This window comes from Apteryx mantelli, chromosome 5, assembly GCF_036417845.1.
Source record: "Apteryx mantelli isolate bAptMan1 chromosome 5, bAptMan1.hap1, whole genome shotgun sequence".
NCBI classification, from domain to species: domain Eukaryota; kingdom Metazoa; phylum Chordata; class Aves; order Apterygiformes; family Apterygidae; genus Apteryx; species Apteryx mantelli.
This window is the reverse complement of record NC_089982.1, coordinates 46,773,198-46,792,152: the sequence shown is the minus strand read 5'-3', so window position 1 is coordinate 46,792,152 and position 18,955 is coordinate 46,773,198. Positions and strand designations below refer to the sequence as shown.

Below are 18,955 nucleotides of genomic sequence, written 5' to 3'. Positions count from 1 at the left end.
GTGGCTGTGGAAGTCACCACTGCTTTAATGATGATTTCTCTCTCCCCTCAAGGATCCTGCCCAGCACAGAGTTAGGAGTTAACCCTCTGGGCAAGCAAGTAGCACTCAAGAACAGTAATCCTCTTATAGGAAAACAAATCAATGCTAACAGTTTAATTCTGTTGTCTGTGTTTGCACAAAACAATCCTACTTGGTTAAAGCAGTTAAGCTTTAAACTCACACCGTATAATCATGAGCTGAGACAATGAACACTTGTCCTTCATGCAATAGTAGCCAAATGTATCTCTTTCCTTTTGATAGATTATGATTTTTTGTAATGAATAACGAGAGCCAATTTAAGTCAGTCTTTTCAGGGTAGAGAACAATGAAAAATTGCTTCAGTACAATTTAACTAGGGGATCAGTACAATTTAACTTTTTTCATCCTAAAGGCTGGAAGACATTTAAACCAGTAAAGTTTGACTTGGTTCAGGACTTTTGTGGCAAACTGACATACAAAATAGCTTAATGTAAACTGGAAGAGATCCCTCCATTTCTCTTCCTATGTTTGCCATTTTCACTGCAACCTTCTGCTATGTATTTCTCACCTGTTCTCTCTTACACATATGAGAGGTCCCTTACTCCATAAGTAATCTCACTCATTATTTCATCATATACAGAGAGAGAAAAAAAAAAGATAAACAGACAAACACTTCAGATGAAATAAATTATGAGTTAAAACTTGGGTTTGGCTGAAGTATAGATAAAGTCCTTCTAACAGTGCCCCAGGTTTAGAGCTAATGTGTAACAGCTCCCACATGTTGGGGTGGGCAGTGGAGTCATCACTACTCTCAAATCCTGTTTCTTCTTGGACTTTGGACTTTATACAGGAATGTGGAAGGGAAACTGGCACTACATGGTGTTGGGTAGACAATGAAAGGAAATAAGGTTATTTCAGGGTTTTTTTTAAGTCCTCTTACTGCATGCAAGACCTCGGCTGCTGGGTTTTACGAACACTGAGGCACAATCTTGTTTTAGGAGTTTTGGTTTAGCTCAGAGAACACAGAAACTTGTTTCTCCATCTGTACAGGAAAAAGCCCCGGCTCTGGTTTCACCCTGCCATGATGCTTATGAAGAAAAAGCAATACCTACAGTTTCTATCAGGGATTTTTCATGGTTCTTGAGGGTGTCACTAGCCATGTGAAGGAGGGAAATTTCTTTCAATCCCTTCCTTCATTTCTTTATCTGCTGGTCTCAACTAGCATTTGAGTGGATGAAGATTAACAAATCCTATGCCTCTTCCACGTTGCATTTAATGTTATAAAGTTCCATTTGGCCACAGAGCCTTTTCAATGTATGCCCAAAACAACAACCTGAATGAATTTCATCCTTCAGGTTTAGTTTTTCACTTACCGGCTTTATCTATAAGGATATGAATATAAAATCCTCTACTGGGACTTCCTCTATATGATATACAGTATTTATCAAGCCACAAATGCTTGATAACATGTTTTCAGCATATTTGGCTGCCCTCACACAAGCTGAATAATTAAGCTGACCCCAACAGCAGGTGCTCAAGATATAAAGAACTACTTCTCATGAGTAAACATTGCATATTGAGGTTCCTATTGTCCTTTATTAAGCTCTGTTAGCATTATTCTCATAATTGTATGGCTACTTGTTGCAAGCTTCATCAGATGAAACACCTGCAAAATATTGATACCTGTACAGGAATTTCAGTGGTACCCACAGTTTCTACAGCAGTGGGGATTCAACTAGTTATTCTAACCATTAATAGCTGTTACCCATAGTTATTGCCAAAATTCTATTGCTCAGCACTGAATATTTCTTCGTTTCCCATTCTGTCTCAAAAATTTCCCTTTCTAAAGTTAATATTCATTACCTTTTTAGCAATAAACTAATGACGTTATTTACTTAAATGACATTCAGCAGTGTCAAGTAAGCTCTGATACCCTGCTCCATTTCTCCCTTTGCACGTATCAACATGGTCTTTGTTTCTATTTTATTTTTATCTTCTGCCATCAATGCAGTAATGCAAATAATGAAGAAAATCATACTATGACCAACTAAAGCATAAGCCCTATGGCCTTATGCTTAGGCTCTCAAGTCTCTCAGTTCTGGATACCATTTAACAAGATGCTCACCTTCACTTTTACTTAAAAACAAATATTTTCATCTTCCAGAGTGGTAAAGTTTCAGTAATGTGTCCAGCCATAAGTGTTACAACATTGTCTCTCATAGGGATGACTTCCAGAAGTTTGAATCACTCCACTCATCTTTTCTATAAAAACACCCTTCATTAAGACAGGACTGTCTGTGGAAATTAAGGTGACCCCACTTGTACGTAAGCTAACTTACCCATGATCCCCATGATATTTGAACAGTTTTTGTCTTCCTCATACAGCTGAATAGCAAAGTACTACTCATACAATTTTGCAATTGTGAACTGAGGCACAGGAAAACTAAGTGGTGGGTCTAAAATCATACAAGGATTGGAAAACGAAAAGAAGAGATTTGGGGTCTCCTTTCAGTGGGACAGGCTCTCACTGCCTAAGAGAGGGAAGTGGGAATGCCTTTGCCAGGAGTTGAGCAGAAAAAGGCAATACCATAAAATTCATTCTATGCATCTGTCATTTCTATCTCAAGACAGAGCTACTGTAGGGGTAGAGTTATATGGCATTACATGAACTGTACATGGAGCTCAGATTTCCTTACCTTATGATTTTTTTCAATTGCCCTGAAATGCATCTTTATTCTTATCCATTGTGTCTCCACTATTACAAATAGGTATCATGCTGGCATTCAGCAAAGTAATTCTTTTGTCATCCACAGATGGACAGGGGATTACATGGCTAAGAAATTAAATAAAAGCTAAATCCCTATGCTTGATAAAGCTTTGCTTGTTTTCTCTTTCATTCAGGATTACCGAGTGAACATCTTTCTCCGTCAGAACTGGAATGATCCACGCCTTGCATACAGTGAATATCCAGATGACTCTTTAGACTTAGATCCATCCATGCTGGACTCAATTTGGAAACCCGATTTGTTCTTTGCTAATGAGAAAGGTGCCAACTTTCATGAAGTTACAACAGACAATAAGTTGCTGCGAATTTTCAAAAATGGAAATGTACTTTATTCCATCAGGTGAGTCTCTAATCAAAATTTTTTTTTTTTTAAGATATGAAGCCTAAAAGTGTAGCTACTGTTAATAAGCTGAAAGAATTGTTATTGGTTATCTTCAGTAGTTAGTCATGCAGAACTGTCACTAAAGTAAGTGTGAGTTTTGAATAATGAATTTTATCATCATTACTGTTCATTATTAACACTACAACAGAAAATGATCCCTAATTAGCTATATGCATAGTAAAAATAATAAGAAAAGTATCACCCCCATTTTAAAAAACAGAAACTAAGCCCATTCAAGCTAGGAGATTTGCACAGAGCAAATACTCCTGGAATATTAAAATCTGAGCAGGCCTGTGTATGAGTTCAAGTTCTTTCTTTCACACACTTCCAATGGCATGACAATCTGCTGTTATTTCTCTCACCATTTGGGATATTGCATTTGCTCTTCAATATGGAAATGGGACCTGTTTGAGGAAGCATGAGATTTAAAGAATAGCTCACTTATTGCTGGTGGGGGGAGGAGCAGAAAGTAAATTTTTGAAAAATTTTAGGAAGCTGTTAGCAGCAATCATATATAAGTATTGACAAAATTAAAATATTCTGACTCTTTTCTCTTCTCTGATCCCCACTTTCCTTGTATTAATACAGAAATCAGCAGGCATTCTTACCACTGTCTTGAAAAACCTGGTCTAATGAGAGATGCACTTGTTATAGGCATAGTAATGCCCCATGAGACAGGATTTAGATTTGGTATTAATACAGTGAACTGCTTGTGCAAAATGTTGCACTTTTCAAAATAAAAATATCTCAGACAAAATATTAAGGAGAAAAAGGTCATGTTTAGTTTTGCAAGCTTTTATGATACTGCACTAATGGGCAATTTGGTTCTTTTGAAGAGACAGGAGTCTGCAAATCAGTTTGTACACTAAGAGAAAAAAAAACAGATATTTGTGACTTGCATGGATGTACCAGTGGCATGGGAGCCTCCTTCCTCCCATCTTCCAGTGCAAGTGGGCAACATCTTTTCAAGCTTACACAAGGAGAAAGGGTTTGGCTAAACTTCCTAGGAGCACATCATATCCAAAAGGAGGTTAGTCTGCCGGTCTGGGAAAATAAACATTCCTTAGTGTCATAACATGCATTCTGGCACTAGACACCAAGAGAGAACATGCAAAAAGGACTCCTTCTCTGGACCAAAGTAAAAAGCAGAGCTAAATCAATTGTCTCCAAATTATCTGAGTCACCTTGAGATGCACTGGCAGCTACTATCACCTTGATCCAATAATTGATCCACATTGATCAAATAATTCCTTCTCCTTGCCCTACTCCCTCCAAATACACACAGCACACACAGTAGAGATACAACCACTCTGACAGAAGTTTGGATAGCAACTTCAGTATAATTTTGACTAAGTTCATAGTCATATGAAACAGAATATAAACACATGCAAAACATTATCATACTAAATTTATAAAAACAAACATTGACTGTAATGATAGCAGATGCCTGATAGTGCTTGTATTTCTAGTGAAGCCAGAATGTTTATGTTGTCATGATTTAATTAAGAAATATTACCAAGAGGGCCAATTTCTGAAAGATTTAAAATTATATAATTGACATGCAGCTGAATAGTGAATTTCAGTTGGTTTAGCTTTTGATGAGGGTAGACATGCAAATTGCTAAAGAGTTAACATTAAAAAAAAAAAAAAAAAAGGGAAATGCCTAAACTGTTGCTTTTTATTTCCTAATCTCTCCTCCTCTCCCTAATTGCATCTGAACAAAATATTCAGACAAGTAAACAATGAGAAGGTTCAAATTGCTGCTCCAATAAATACTTAATATAAAATACTAAAATATTTATTGAAGCACAAAGTAGAACCCAGGTGTCTCTTCTTTCAGATGATTTGCCACATTGTTATCTAGAGAAATGAATTACGTGAACCTAATGCCTACCCATCAGAATTTGGGACTATTTCAACAGGAGGTGACTAGTTTCCTCCTCTGACTCTCCCCCTTCAGCTCTGTCACTGGCAAGCTAAACAGAAGTTATAGCAACAAAGGAAGCCTTGGAGAGGGGAGAGGGGAGGTAAAAGAGTGAGACACACAGCCATGCTTGCTACCTATTGCCCACAGCATCTAGCCCCAGTGCCAAACACAGGGAAATGGACTTAAGAGAAGGAAGCAAGAGCACTGTTATTCTGAAAAAGGCCTTATATGTAAGGAATTAATTTTAAGCCACTCCGATTTTTGGAGAACATTCTGTCAGCTGAACTAATAGATGACTGTTGGGGAGAATGGCCATGCCAGGCATTCTCTAGCAAGAAGAAAGGTGCAGTCATGACCCTAAATGATGAATAGGCACCTACCAGTTCTTAACATGCCCAGTGAAGGAACACATACACCTTCACCTCATATGTTCTTCTTTCTCATTTCTCTGTGACGTATCACTCACTAATGAGTGTATTGACATAAAATGTAAAAATATCTTGTTTCCCTATAGATTGCAAAGTATTCAGCAAGAAATATCGTGGTTAGTACAAAACACAGCTGCCATTCAAAATTACAGGCATATTTTAGTCTACCACCAATACCCTAAAAAGTTATCTTAAACCTTTGTGTTGACAATATAAGCACCTTATTTTAGGACAATAACACATAAATTACTTTGCCAGCATGATTTGCAGCTGACATCTGTTATGAAATTCTTGTAAATCTGGGTAAATTTTATGCCAAGGATTTGAAATACTGTAAAAGTACAATAATTCTGCTCTAACACAAAAAAGCATGCTGTTGTTGCATTCCTTTAGACTTCCCATAAAGTTAGGCAACTCTCCTGAAAAATGTATTTTTCTGAAAGTCTGTAATAAGTTGGCTTTCTGCATTTTCCACAATTTTTGTCATCATAGGCTACGGGAATGAAATGGGTTCATCTAATATCTATCCCTTTTCAGAGATTTTTAATGGAAAATTGTGTTTACTTCAGTTTTTAATGACTCCCAGTGTATTGATGCACTCTTCCTGTGCATATATATGCTATTTTTGTGGTATATTTTTAATATATGTTTTGTGTTCTTTCAGATTGACTTTAATACTGTCCTGTCCAATGGATCTCAAAAATTTTCCAATGGATGTGCAAACATGTATAATGCAGCTGGAAAGCTGTAAGTTTGAATAATGTATTCTCCTATAAATACTTTTGTTGAGATTTCAACAGCCACCCAGGGGATAGAAAGACACCCAGTAGTGACAGGAGAACTAACCTTTTTAAAGTAATCACTGATTTTATCAAAAGAATCTGTGAAGCATTAAGATACTTTTAACCTTACTTGCACTGACAATCAACAATTTCAGGTAAATATAAAGCTAAGTATGCAGGGTCAAAGCTTACCTTATGCAAAATTTATGCATAGAGGGATTCACCATAAATTCTTCTCTGTATTCACACATACACATCTGTATGTGATCGGGGGGAAAGTGATATGGGAAAGTGGAAAGGATATATGAGAATAATTTAAGGGAGTGATTTATCTGACTTACGTGAACACCCTGAAATCCAGAATAACTTGGGGTCCTTACAAAAGGAGGCAAGGTAATTTATACTGAGTACCTGCTCTTCAACATGCCTCCATGTTATAGCTGCTTATCTGTACTTTTTATATGACCATCCTAGAAAGAACTGGAAAGAGGGTTTACTGCAAAGGAGAACTGTAGAAAGGTTATAGAGTATGTCTATGTGTTTAAATATACACATATACGTACACACCACATGTGCTTTACACAGCCCTCATCCCCTCATTCCTCCCTCTCAACCAGGGCAGCACCCTGGGTCAGTGGAACGCCCTCCAGAAACCACAGCAAGGGCTGCAGGGGCCTCAGGTAGGAGGAGGCAAAATCCATACAAAGTCTCATCCATCTGGGGATCAAATGATGATCCAGCCATCAGCCATAACACTGGCGCGTTTCAGAGTCCTCAGAAGGCTGCCTGAGCTTAATGTGATTTGTAGTAGCACAGCTAGCTTGACATTGAAAACAGCTAGCAAAATGCAAACAGAAAAATAGACCTGATGGCCTTCTAACACAGAGACGGTGCAATGGTTTGCCCAAACCCAGTGTTGCACTCTCAGCGGGAAAAGCCAAATTACAACTCCAGATGATATAAACACTCTCTTTGTAAAGTCCTATTTGCATATACAAATATCCTGAGGAGAGCAGAGGGGAAGGTAAAAACAGATTAGAGAGGACAAGCTTTACAGAATTATCTTTCAATTAAGAGTAACACCTTATATGTGAAACAAAGCTAGCATTTGCTAAGTCAACCCACTGTACATTGTACTTATCATCTACCTTGAGATGTCCTTTCAAACAGAAAACAGGATGGAAAGTGTACAGAAGCTATGCCATTTCAAGGCCACCATGCACAAAAAGACAAAAGCAAAGTTTCTGTAAGATGCTAGGATCTGAGCTAGCACAGTATGTGTGAGGAGGAAGGCATAGTACGGATATGCGTTAAACTCTCATTTCCCTGTGATATGAAATGTTTGGGAATTGCCTTTCCCCTCAAAATGAGATGGATTCTTAGCAGAGAGATCCTCCTAATGGTGTAAAAAACAAAAATAATAAAAAGTGTTCTCTGAAAGATTTTGGCAATTTTGGAGTTTGTGAAAATTAACGATGGAAAAACAATCAGGTAAATAATAAGTACCCATCTTAATGTGAGATTTATATTTATAGTTTTAGGATCAATATGTAAAATATCTCAGAAAAGAAGTTTCTGCACATAGAATGAGATTACTGGATCGTTTGAAATAGATTACAGAACAGAAATACACTGTATATAATTTGATTAAGATACTTCTTGCCTTTTTTTTTTTAATGGAACAAAGCAGGGGCAGAGGGAAGTGGGAGGTGATTATATATCAGTCAGTATGTCAGAACTGTTTGTTGTATGGATAACAGTATGCTTTTACAAAAAATTGCAGGGTGAGTATGAAAGCCAGATCTATTTTTCATTACAATGGACATATGGTAATATTACAGAGCAGGCTTTTAATATGAGGTCAATGGCTGAATCTGACAGCAGAGATTTTCTTGACAAAAATTGAACAACAGTTTTTTGTTCCAAATGTCAAGGAATTTAGGGGAATGTTATATGTTCATCGTTTAACCAAAAGTGAACATTCAATCTAAGGAGAGAATTCTACTAATAACCAATGTCACCTTTATAATTAATGTGACTAAAGACAAGGTTAATAGGAAGCAGTTGTATCAGAGTACATACATATGGCAGGTACATTCACTCTATATGATTAAGTTTCAAACAGAAGGTATCATAATATTTGACTGAGCAAGAAAAGATATAATTTTTAAAAAATTGTGTTTAGAAAGTTATGAAATAGTTACTTTAACAACTTCATAAAACTCAGCTGCATTTTCCCTCTCTTTCAACCGTTTTAAGGGCAGATCATACAACAACTGAGCATTCTTGAACAAAAGAGGCATCTGTTTTGCTTTACAGAAACCTTGCAGGAGCTCACAAATTCCCACAAACTGCACCGTAGGGAACCAATACTTATTAGTTGAATAGCACTGTAGATGTTCTACTGTATTTCCCAGCTGAACATTTTGCACTGCAGTCTTGTTTTTAATCATCCAGTTCAGTGGGATCAAATTCCCTGCTGCACATTCACATAGTACAGAGGGGCAATGTTCACAAAAGAAGAGCTTAGCAAAATACAAATCAGTGTTTCAGTTTGAGATATTGCAATATTATAGTTATACAGAAGGACCACTTAATTTCACAGGGAAGTTAGAAGTAATAAAGCCTTCTCCGTATCCCCTTGTCTGACTCTGTTTGAACTGTAATTCCAGTTATTGAAAAATAGGGACTATGGCCAAATTAGCTGAAAATTATCAGGCAGAAAATTTTGCAGCATGTAGGAGCTCTAATTATACCTACATGCCTGCTAGCAGAATAACCAGTTAGGTTTGCAAGAAGAAGACAGCAGTTCCTTGAAACTGAGAGAAACAAGTTTGGGACAGATCCAAGGAAGGTGGGCACAATGACACAATTTCCAAGTGCGTAGACCTTCTAGGGCAGTAAGTTATCTGTCCAAAACCAGTTTCCCTAAACAGTGAGTACAGCAAAGGAATTAAGACACTTTAGAAGAGTTATAAAAAATATCTACATGCTAGACAGCAGAGCTAGGTTAAAAAAATGCTTAACGTGAGTCTGAACACTGACCACTTTCCAGAACTTTGAAAAAGATGAACACAACCATTCAAGATCCACAGTCACCAGATAAGAACAGGCATCTAGTTCTCTTAAAAATTACAGAAGAAAAAAGGAGGATGGATGCATTTAGCATTTTCTCAGGCTTATCCACTTCATATCAAATCTCCTGAGGTAAGAATTGAAATAACCCAAAGAGCCTGAATCCATCCATGAAAGAGATTCTTGGATGGATTCAGGCTCTTCGGGTTATTTCAGTTTCTAGGCTACAGTGTCAAACTCTCATGTGAGCCTGTCTTACATTCTTTGGTGCACAGTGAGACAGCTTGAACAGGGGAAGTGAAGTAAATACCCTGCTGGTTACTGCACTGTCCAGGGAAGTGAAAGGTGTGGGTTTCAAAACTGCGAACACAGATCTCTTGCATCCTGGGCAAATAATCTAATCATCAGGGTATTTTATACAAGCAAATTGGTGGCAGGAACAAAATAGCAGCAGCGGTGCTTTCAGATGTTTCTCTTTAAAGTGACCATCACTGCTGTCTTTTGCACTGAGTGCCAACTTGGGAAGGCTATTGTACAATTATGAATTTCCACCACCTATTTATTTCAGTTTCTTTAAATTGCCTCTGATCTTGCAAGTCTTGTTCTTGCATGTGACACTAAGCAAATTAAACTGTTACTTAGAAATTACTCATGTTTTTCTTACTCATTTTACCATCATTCTAGGTTGCAGAGCAAGACTCACAGTTACTTATAAAGGACAAACTGTGGGTTGTACCTCTGCTATAAAATAATAATCTTGTTTAGTAACACATTCTCCCCACCAATATTGATACTGTTGTTCCAGCATGGAAAGCTCTAAGTGAAAAATTCATGCATAGCTTTTCTCCCCAAATGATATTTTTATTTTTAACCAGCTCTTGTAATGGTTATTACAAAATCACTCTAAGCAGCTGGATTTGCCCCTGGTCATTCATGATGAAGTGGTCACACATAATGAAGTGTCTGAAAAATATCAAAGTGAAAATGTCTTCTATTTTTAAAGGATTTCTTTAACTAAAGGATTTCTTAGCAACTAAAACAAACTATTTTCATATCTTAGAAAGGAAGCAAATCAAACTGCACATGTGAAATAATCTCTTCTACATTTTTGTGCTTTATGCCAGGGTAGTCTATAGACATGTGAGATAATTTTAGTTTTATTCTGCTTGAATAAAATACAAAGAAATGGCAAATACATATTTATTTTTGTGGCCTATCTCTAAAGGAAAAAAATGGTTTTTTTTTCATGTGTTACAGCTTGTTGCATGTCTTTTTAAAATTCACTTTTTTCTCAGTGCATTCCCTTATTACAGTTATTACAGCATCCCCTATATTGCAGTTATAACTATCTGTGCAATTTAGTATTCCTGGATTTTCAAACAATAGTACTATGAAAATATTAAATTAGTTACGAAAGAAGAAATATACTATGAAAAGCACTTCCCTACCCAACAGAATACTTCATTTTATTTTGATAATTACAGTCTCTAACTTTTTAAAAGAATGGCCTTTTTTTCCCCCCGTTTGATTTATGGGGGATTTTTGGTCTTTCTAGACAATCATCTCTCTGTCTTCTGGCTTTTTTGAGGAAATTCACTCTGTACTATACGATGCTGCTACCGGAACAGTACAATTTCTTTCCTCCCAGTCTCTGTCAGATTGTGTGCATGAAAATCTCAGCAAGCAGGCCAATGGCAGATCTGCATTACAGGAGGGGGTATGCACTTGGCTGCTTTCGCACAACAGCACAGAGCTGCCACTATAAAGATAATAGAACTGAACTGTATTTCGTCCCTGGCAGGGAAGCCAGGGTGCTTACCTGAGTGAGAGTAATTATGGGCACATTAGGTCAATGCCTGCTTTTGCCTGAGTGTGCGGCAATTTTCTCTGCCTTCCATTTCAATAGCACAAAAATTGCCAACACCTCGCCCTGTGGTTTCTACTCTGCAGAAGGGTGACTCAGCTCACTCTATACCTGAAGTGAGACCTCACACACAGCTAAAAACAGCTAGATATTTGTAGTCTTCACTTTCCAATCAGCACAGGAAGAAAGGGCAGGAGTAACTCTCCAGCTGCTGCTGAACCCACAGAAGCTGATATTAAAGTGACAGTTGAAAGTCTATAGGCTCCAGGAAGGAATATTACATTTGAGAAATGTGGGAGAGAACTGGGCCTGAAATGTTATTCTTATCTGAAAGGCTAAGAAGAATAGAAGCTATAACTCCCAAGGGAGAGATCCTGTCAGAACAACTTAGAGGGCAGTGCAAAGGGCTGACCTTTTGCAAAGCAGCTCAGAAGTACACAGAATTAAATCCTGCTTTCTTGGAGCTCCAGCATAGACTTAGTCCTCAAATGCAGCACAACTGATTTCTCAAGCTAGTATTTTTAATGGCTAACATATATTAGAAGAATTTATTCTATCCTTTAGCTGAAGTCAGGTACGTTAGATCGATCAGATCCTCCCCACGCTATGTTGTTTGGAATTCAGGGCACAATTCGAACCTCTGCCATGTTCTTAGAAATAGTAATCTGCAGGCAGCATATCCTGGAGGCACTCTGCTGGGCTGCCTAACAGAAAGGTAGTAAAACTACTCCAGTCAGCACAACCGTAACCCTTGCCTCAGCTGGATACCTAAAGAGCTGCTCAGTTTGCTGAATAAATCCAATGTTACTCTTGGACCTGTACCTTAGACAGTAAATATAAAAAAGAATGGAATTTAGATAAATCACTAAGATTAAAAGAACTATAAAAGAAAATGTGTAGTCAAACCAAATTCTCTTGTACAAAAATGCTAGATATTCAGTCCAGTTGTTTCATGCCATTTATGTGCTTGTTTATTGAACAGAGACAAAGAGTTAGGTTTTAATATGCCTTTAGCTAGTGCAGTAAGACACAAGAAGAGAATAGCCTTCCTGGAGTAAAACAGATTGAGTAGAAAATTTACAGGTTGAATTAATATTCAACTGGAATACAAGTTTGCTCAAAAATTTCATTCTTCATGGCTTGGAATGGTACTACAATGGTGGTTAAGACCCTGGCAGCATAAGTGAGAAAAAAAATCTTGGAATTGCCAAGACAATTCTGGTTCAAAGGCATGGAGACTCTGAAGATCAGGGAAATTGCTTATGCTAAATAACTAACCTTATTTATCTGTAATGGGGTAGTCCCATGGGAATAGCCTGAAGAAGAGAAGTTAATACCTTCAAGACTCTTCAATAATTCTTCAAGACAAATTTGTTGGATGCCCGCTGTCTTGCCTATGAGACTATGGGGCTTTTAATGCCTACAGCTGAAATTGAATTAGCTAAAATAAAACCTTCATGCTCTCAGTATGTATACATTAAACTGATATAAACAGCTTGGTTTCAATACCTTCTATAGAACTATGTGGATTGATGTAGGCTGAATGGACACCTTATTTGTTTAAGGTGGGTTTTGTTCTTATGCTTCAGAATTGGATGAGCAAAATAGTTATATGTATTAATAAGATTAATAATAGTATTGAAAATAAAACAAATACAATTTACCTTTTCTTTCAAGGATTTCTTATAAGAGTGTTGGTAATAACTTGCCAACACCATTTTTGAAAAGACAACATCAGAGTTTTCTTGGGAAAAGAACAGAGCAGAATTTGGCCTCTTTAGGGACCTGCTTGGAAGAATCCCATGGGATAGGGTCCTAGAAGGAAGAGGGTTCCAAGAAAGCTGGTTGATATTCAAGGATCACCACCTCCAAGCTCAAGAGAGGTCTATCCCAATGAGCAAGGAGTCAAGCAAAGGGGGTAAGAGACCTGCATGGATGAACAAGGAGCTCCTGGCAAAACTAAGATCATTAAGGGGTTAGAGCATCTCTCATAAGAGAAAAGGCTGAGAGAGCTGGGACTGTTTAACCTGGAGAAGAGAAGACTGAGGGGGTGGATCTTATTAATTCATTTAAATATCTGAAGGGAGGCTGTAAAGTGGATGGGGCCAGACTCTTTTCAGTGGTGCCCTGCTTGAAACACAGGAAGTTCCATCTGAACATAAGGAAAAACATTTTTCCTATGAGGATGACTGAACACTGGAACAGGTTGCCCAGAGTGGTTGTGAAGTCTCCATCCTCCGTTCAATAGCTGTCCAGACACGTTCCCAGGCAACCTGATCTAGGTGACCCTGCTTGAGCAGGGGGTTGGACTAAGTGATCTCTAAAGGTCCCTTCTGGCCTCAACCATTCTGTGATTCTGTGAAATGACCAAGAGAATGATTTAGTTTTCCTTCTTCCAGACAGTTACATTGCCTTGCTATTTAGAAGCACTTCAGTAGATCAGATTCTTTTTCCCCCTCAATCTCTTTTGCAACCTGGAATGCATCCTGAAAATTCTCACTCTAGCTAGACAATATTTAATGCTTTCTAAAGACACAAATGGACACTAAAGCTTTTAGAGTTAGTATATCCGTTTTGTCCAATTTCTGCCTAAAAGTATTGTATAGTATTAGATAGATGGATTAGATAGACTGTCACTTAATTTTATTTGATGTCTAGATATCTTAAAAACTTCCACCAACTATTCCAGACACAAATATTGACAACCATGACTCAAGATAAGGCGTGGGCCTTATCTTGTTCATCTCAGGTGGAGGTCTCAGTCTGCCAGCACATGCCTCACGAACTAATTAGCTGGAATAACTTCAGGCTCCTCATCTGAGTAGTTTCTCTTTATGATAACTATTTGCAGAGAGGCTACAGTGCCATGAGGACATAGTCCTCAATCCTCTTCCTGTAAACTTCCTCTGGCAACATTTCTCTTCTGGGATGCTAGCCTTGCCATATTACCAGCAATTTACCATCTGATTTTGCATACCATATGTGCTAAAACAGGGTCGTTGGGTTAAAGCAGTGTAAGTCAAAGGGGTCAGTATTAATGCAACCTAATCAGTATTGTAACTTTTGAACAGTGCTGTTCAACAAACCAGTGTGTTTTTCTGCCTTTTCTCAGTAGTTATGACCATACTGATTAGATTTTGTGTGATTTGAAGCATCTTTATAGATTATATTAATCTTTAAATGATAGAAAGCTGATTGCATTAAAAGGTAGCAAAACATGTTGATTCTACCTTTTTGTCCATTCAAGCAGAATTCTTCTTCTGTTAATACCATATATTTTTTTCTCCTATTGCTAAGTGAGATACCAATATCTGTTGTGTACATTGCACAGTAGTCACTTACAAAACATCTTGTAGATATCATCTTGTAGATAATTTTCTAAATAAAGTTTCATAGTGAATGGAATATAACTTAAATATCTAATGAGAAAGTCTACTTATTTTTTAAGTCACAAGTGTGTTGTGAGGCTAAAAGCAGAATGTTCAGTCAGTCAAAAAGAGTAGGAGAAAATATCTACCAGAGTCATGAGCATCATCCCTAAAGAACAAGAACCAGTAAGACTCAATAAATAATGTACTTGCATCACAGCAAACACACTTGACTGTCTTGCATATTTTAAAGCATTACATATTACAGATAATTTTCTGTTTTTTCTTGCACACAAAGAAGTCTAAACTTTTCTCAGTGAACCACTAAATTCCCATATACCTTGTCAGACCTTTTAAGGTATTAACACATACTGACTTCAACTAAGCCTACTGCCAGTAAAAAACTCCTGCAAGACTTTAACTAGCCCTCTTGTGGAAGTAATTTGCTATTATGTAAATGTGATTGCTATATGAAAAAGAAAATGTAAATTACATTAAATTATTTTAGCTGTAGTGTTAATTAGGAAAATATGAAAAATTCATAACACCAACTTTTAATCAGTTAAAGTTATGATAAAAAGTAATCCTGTTTGGACAAGGATATTACAGGGAGCATAGACACACATGATACTGCTTCCTTCAGGTCTCTTTCATGGTTCTTTCCACTACAAGGAGAAACAGTTGCTTCAGGGCAGATATCTTTGTTGTAATCTTTTTGTACAAAGAACGCACCCAAATCCTGTTTCCTTGTCACACCAGAAACAAACAATAGCAAGCAGTTTCCTTGTTTCAAAATCCTGCAGTGCAAAATTTCACACTGGGTTCAGTACTTGAAGGTAAAATACATAGGAAAATGGGATAAACTAGCACGTGAATTTATAGTTTCAGTTATTCTCAGTAATGGTCAATATACATGCTTTCACCTGGAGAAATTCAAGAACAACTGTGAAGTATTTTGCCCCTCCATGAATCACAGGTAAAAGCTTTGCCTTTTCTGAAAAGTAAGAGCAAATATCTGGACAGTAGCCAGACAACAACAAAAATATTGCAAACTGCACTCTACTTTAGCCATGGTAGCTTGTTTGTGGCCCATAATGTACAAAATCTGGCATCTCTACTTCTCTCAAGAATGCATCCTTACTCATTTACAGACCGCAAACCCAAATCCTAGCACACCACATTTCAGAGACAGAAGTCCTTACTAATCCACCTAACTTAGTTCTGCTAGATGTGGTCCTGCAGACCATTGTATCACGTGATAGTCTCCATTGCTTTCAGCTGTTTCTGTAATATAAAAGGGTCACTTTTTCCAAAAGTGAGTTGTAACCTAGTATAAAATAGGTTGGTGACTGACTGTCTTTTTTAAAAAAAAAAAAAAAAAAAATTAGAACATCATCACTTGGACCTTTTCCCATAACACTGAATTTCCTAATCACCAATAATAAAAATATCTGGTAGCAATTTATCATAGTGATCAAAACCACCTCTCAGTGAAAAAAGAAAAATATCCTTTTGAGTGAGAGACTGAATATCATGTTGGGCTGCAGGAGATGCAAGTAAGTAGCAGATATTTCTATTCTGTTCACAAAGCAAGAGCAAGAAAGGATGGAGATAATACAGTAAGACTGAATAGCAAGAATCTACAAATAATATGGATAACCATTATGTAGCAAAGGTTTACACAGTACACGGGTGTACTCAGAAATAGATCCACAGTTTTTTTCTTCCAGACACAGACTGGGACTCCCTTTGGTCCTCCACACCAAGTTTTCTTACCATGGAAATCAGATATGATGAGAGCAAGAAGGAGAGGAGGGAAACATATTATACTCAAGTCTTACTCCAAGATGAAGTTAGGATTCAAGAGCTGAGAAGTACTTCCATCTACTTCAGGATAAGCTCTGTAAGTAGACTTACAGAGCATTTACACTTCTGTGTAGCTGATAAAAGGACTCTCTGATTTGTCTTTGGGTCATCTCTTTCTATACTCTTAGAGGAGATCAAAAGAGGGCCACTGAAATTATCCAACTAGACAAAATACAATGCCATTAGAGGCATAGCAAATACATGATTAAGTATCATGCTTGCTATTTTTGCAAAACCAAGAACAGGTTATCAGTGGAGAAACAGGGCTTCTATAGGCTTCTATCTGAACTTGAAAAACAGTGCAAAGGACATGATTCCTGATTTTGTGACATTGCTGTGAGTTGGTTCTTCTAACTTCCTCTAATTCAAGTATCTAGATTGTGCCAACTGTCTTGCCAACCACCTTCTGTGTATTCAGTATTTACGGACATAATAACACAATAAAGATACCATTATTCTCCTTCTCCATTAAAATCCCTAAAGAGAAATATCCTGGTTCTTCATAATTATTACATACTTCAGCGCAGTTCTTAGAAGATGCACAACATATATAACAATATACCATGCACAGCACAAGTTTGTACTAGTAACTACACATCTGTTCAGAATAATTTCTTCACATTTCGGGCCCACAGTTTTCTCATAATAAACTGATCTGACCATGTAACTGTTCTTTACTGCTCCATCTGTACAATGATAACCACATAAGGAAATAGAGGTTCTCTAATATTTTATCATGTAGGCCATTTGGAAAATACACACTGTACATTTTTAATCTCTGACAGCAGACCAATATTAGCAACAGACATTTAGACTTTTACTTAACATTACCCTACTGAATGATATTCATTAAATTGCTTTGAAGATAATGTGCATACATCAATCAGGTAACTCCAAATTAAACAGCCAAGTAAGAAGCAAAAGCTTAAGGTTCAGTATTTTTGGCATTTAGTTTGAGATATTTTGCCTTAATTTCATTATCATACCTTCTGATGCTTTCATCAAAAATTAAAATCTTGGATTGAACCTCTCTGTATATACTGGTCAGTGGCAAGATAATGCATTCCTGAGATATTCTATTTGACCATTTATGCATATATCCACCCAACAAATTGGCACATTATAATTGTTAGAGTTACAGGAACACAGCTGTATCTTTTTACGTATAAATCATTTGTTTATTCAGGTGTTTCCACTTTCATTTGCTGCAGTGTTTTCCACATTCTATTGCTCCACATTCAAGCTTGTTGTCATAATATACAAATAGCAGAATTTGTCTCTCAAGCGGTACCGTAAATATTTTCCATAATATTTATACACATTTTGTATCCTATCCACTGAATAACAGACTTGAAAAGAGAAAGTTGCTAGTTACATTCATCTATCCATACTGAGAATCTATGATTTTCAGTTACTATGATGCCTTAGGTTTCACTCTTAAGATACACATGTAACAGATGCAGACAAAGAATATGACTAAGTTAATGGGTCCTTTCCTCCTCCTCCTTTTTCTTTGCTCACTAGCAGTGCCATTATTCACGAATATCAAAGCAAAACTTAAGAAAACACAAACCGGATATCTATCTCATTTATTTTTAATATTTAGATACTACTAAACTCAGATTTTTTTTTTTAATTACAGTTGTGTCTGAGACATGCTCAGCTCTAGTCATGATCTTTACTGCTGTGACCAGTGCTATACACACACAGAACAAAAAACCACACCATTACTTACTTCATTCATCTATCTTTTCTCAGCTAATCAGTTGTTTATTTTATGCAGACAATGAAATGCTTTAGTCCTCTTCATTTTTATTCCTGTAAAACTCATTTTAGTAGTGGATGGCTGAGTGTGTTCTTTTTTTTTTTTCCCTCTATCTGAGTAAGGTAAAGGTAATTTAGTAGAGACCTGCTTTGTTAAAATATCTAACCAGATTTCCATTTTGCAAATGTAGGCCTCAGTACTGCAAATATATATGTATGAATGCCATATACAGTCCCACCGAACTCAGGCAGTGGCCTAAGGATTTTAAAGTTATTCACATAATTCTAATACTGTAAACATTTATGACCAGAAATTGCAGGATCCTAAATCTGAAAAATAACACTCAACTGCCCTTGAGGCTCCAAAATTTTCATTAGCAAAGCTCCCTACACTTCTGCCGCTTGCTGCACACATAATCACCCAAATCCTGCTGGCACTAAGCACTTCAGTGCCTTATCCCTATCAGGATCATAAGCCTCTGCTTATCTTTGCTCTTGAGACTGATCCTGAAGGTGATTTCAGAAGCCGCCACGGTATCTTGTCATGCTGCAGGGAGCCCAGCCACTTCAATAAGGGACACTGATTACGTTAATCAACAGAGCTCCCAAAGTTCAGGGGCTGGAGCACTGATTTTAAGCTCCATTGCATATATAGCAGCATATGCCTAATTTATAATAGTATATATACTATGTACG

At 37.1% G+C, this 18,955-nt stretch overlaps 1 protein-coding gene across 1 annotated transcript in view; it reads left to right on the top strand.

Moving 5' to 3' along the window:
* Positions 1-18,955, top strand: part of GLRA3 (glycine receptor alpha 3) — a 100,698-nt gene that overhangs the window by 55,988 nt on the left and 25,755 nt on the right. Inside the window, exons 4-5 of the mRNA XM_067297132.1 lie at positions 2,920-3,143; positions 6,205-6,287. Coding sequence (XP_067153233.1) covers positions 2,920-3,143; positions 6,205-6,287 — 307 coding nt within the window. The remainder of the gene's footprint in view (positions 1-2,919; positions 3,144-6,204; positions 6,288-18,955) is intronic.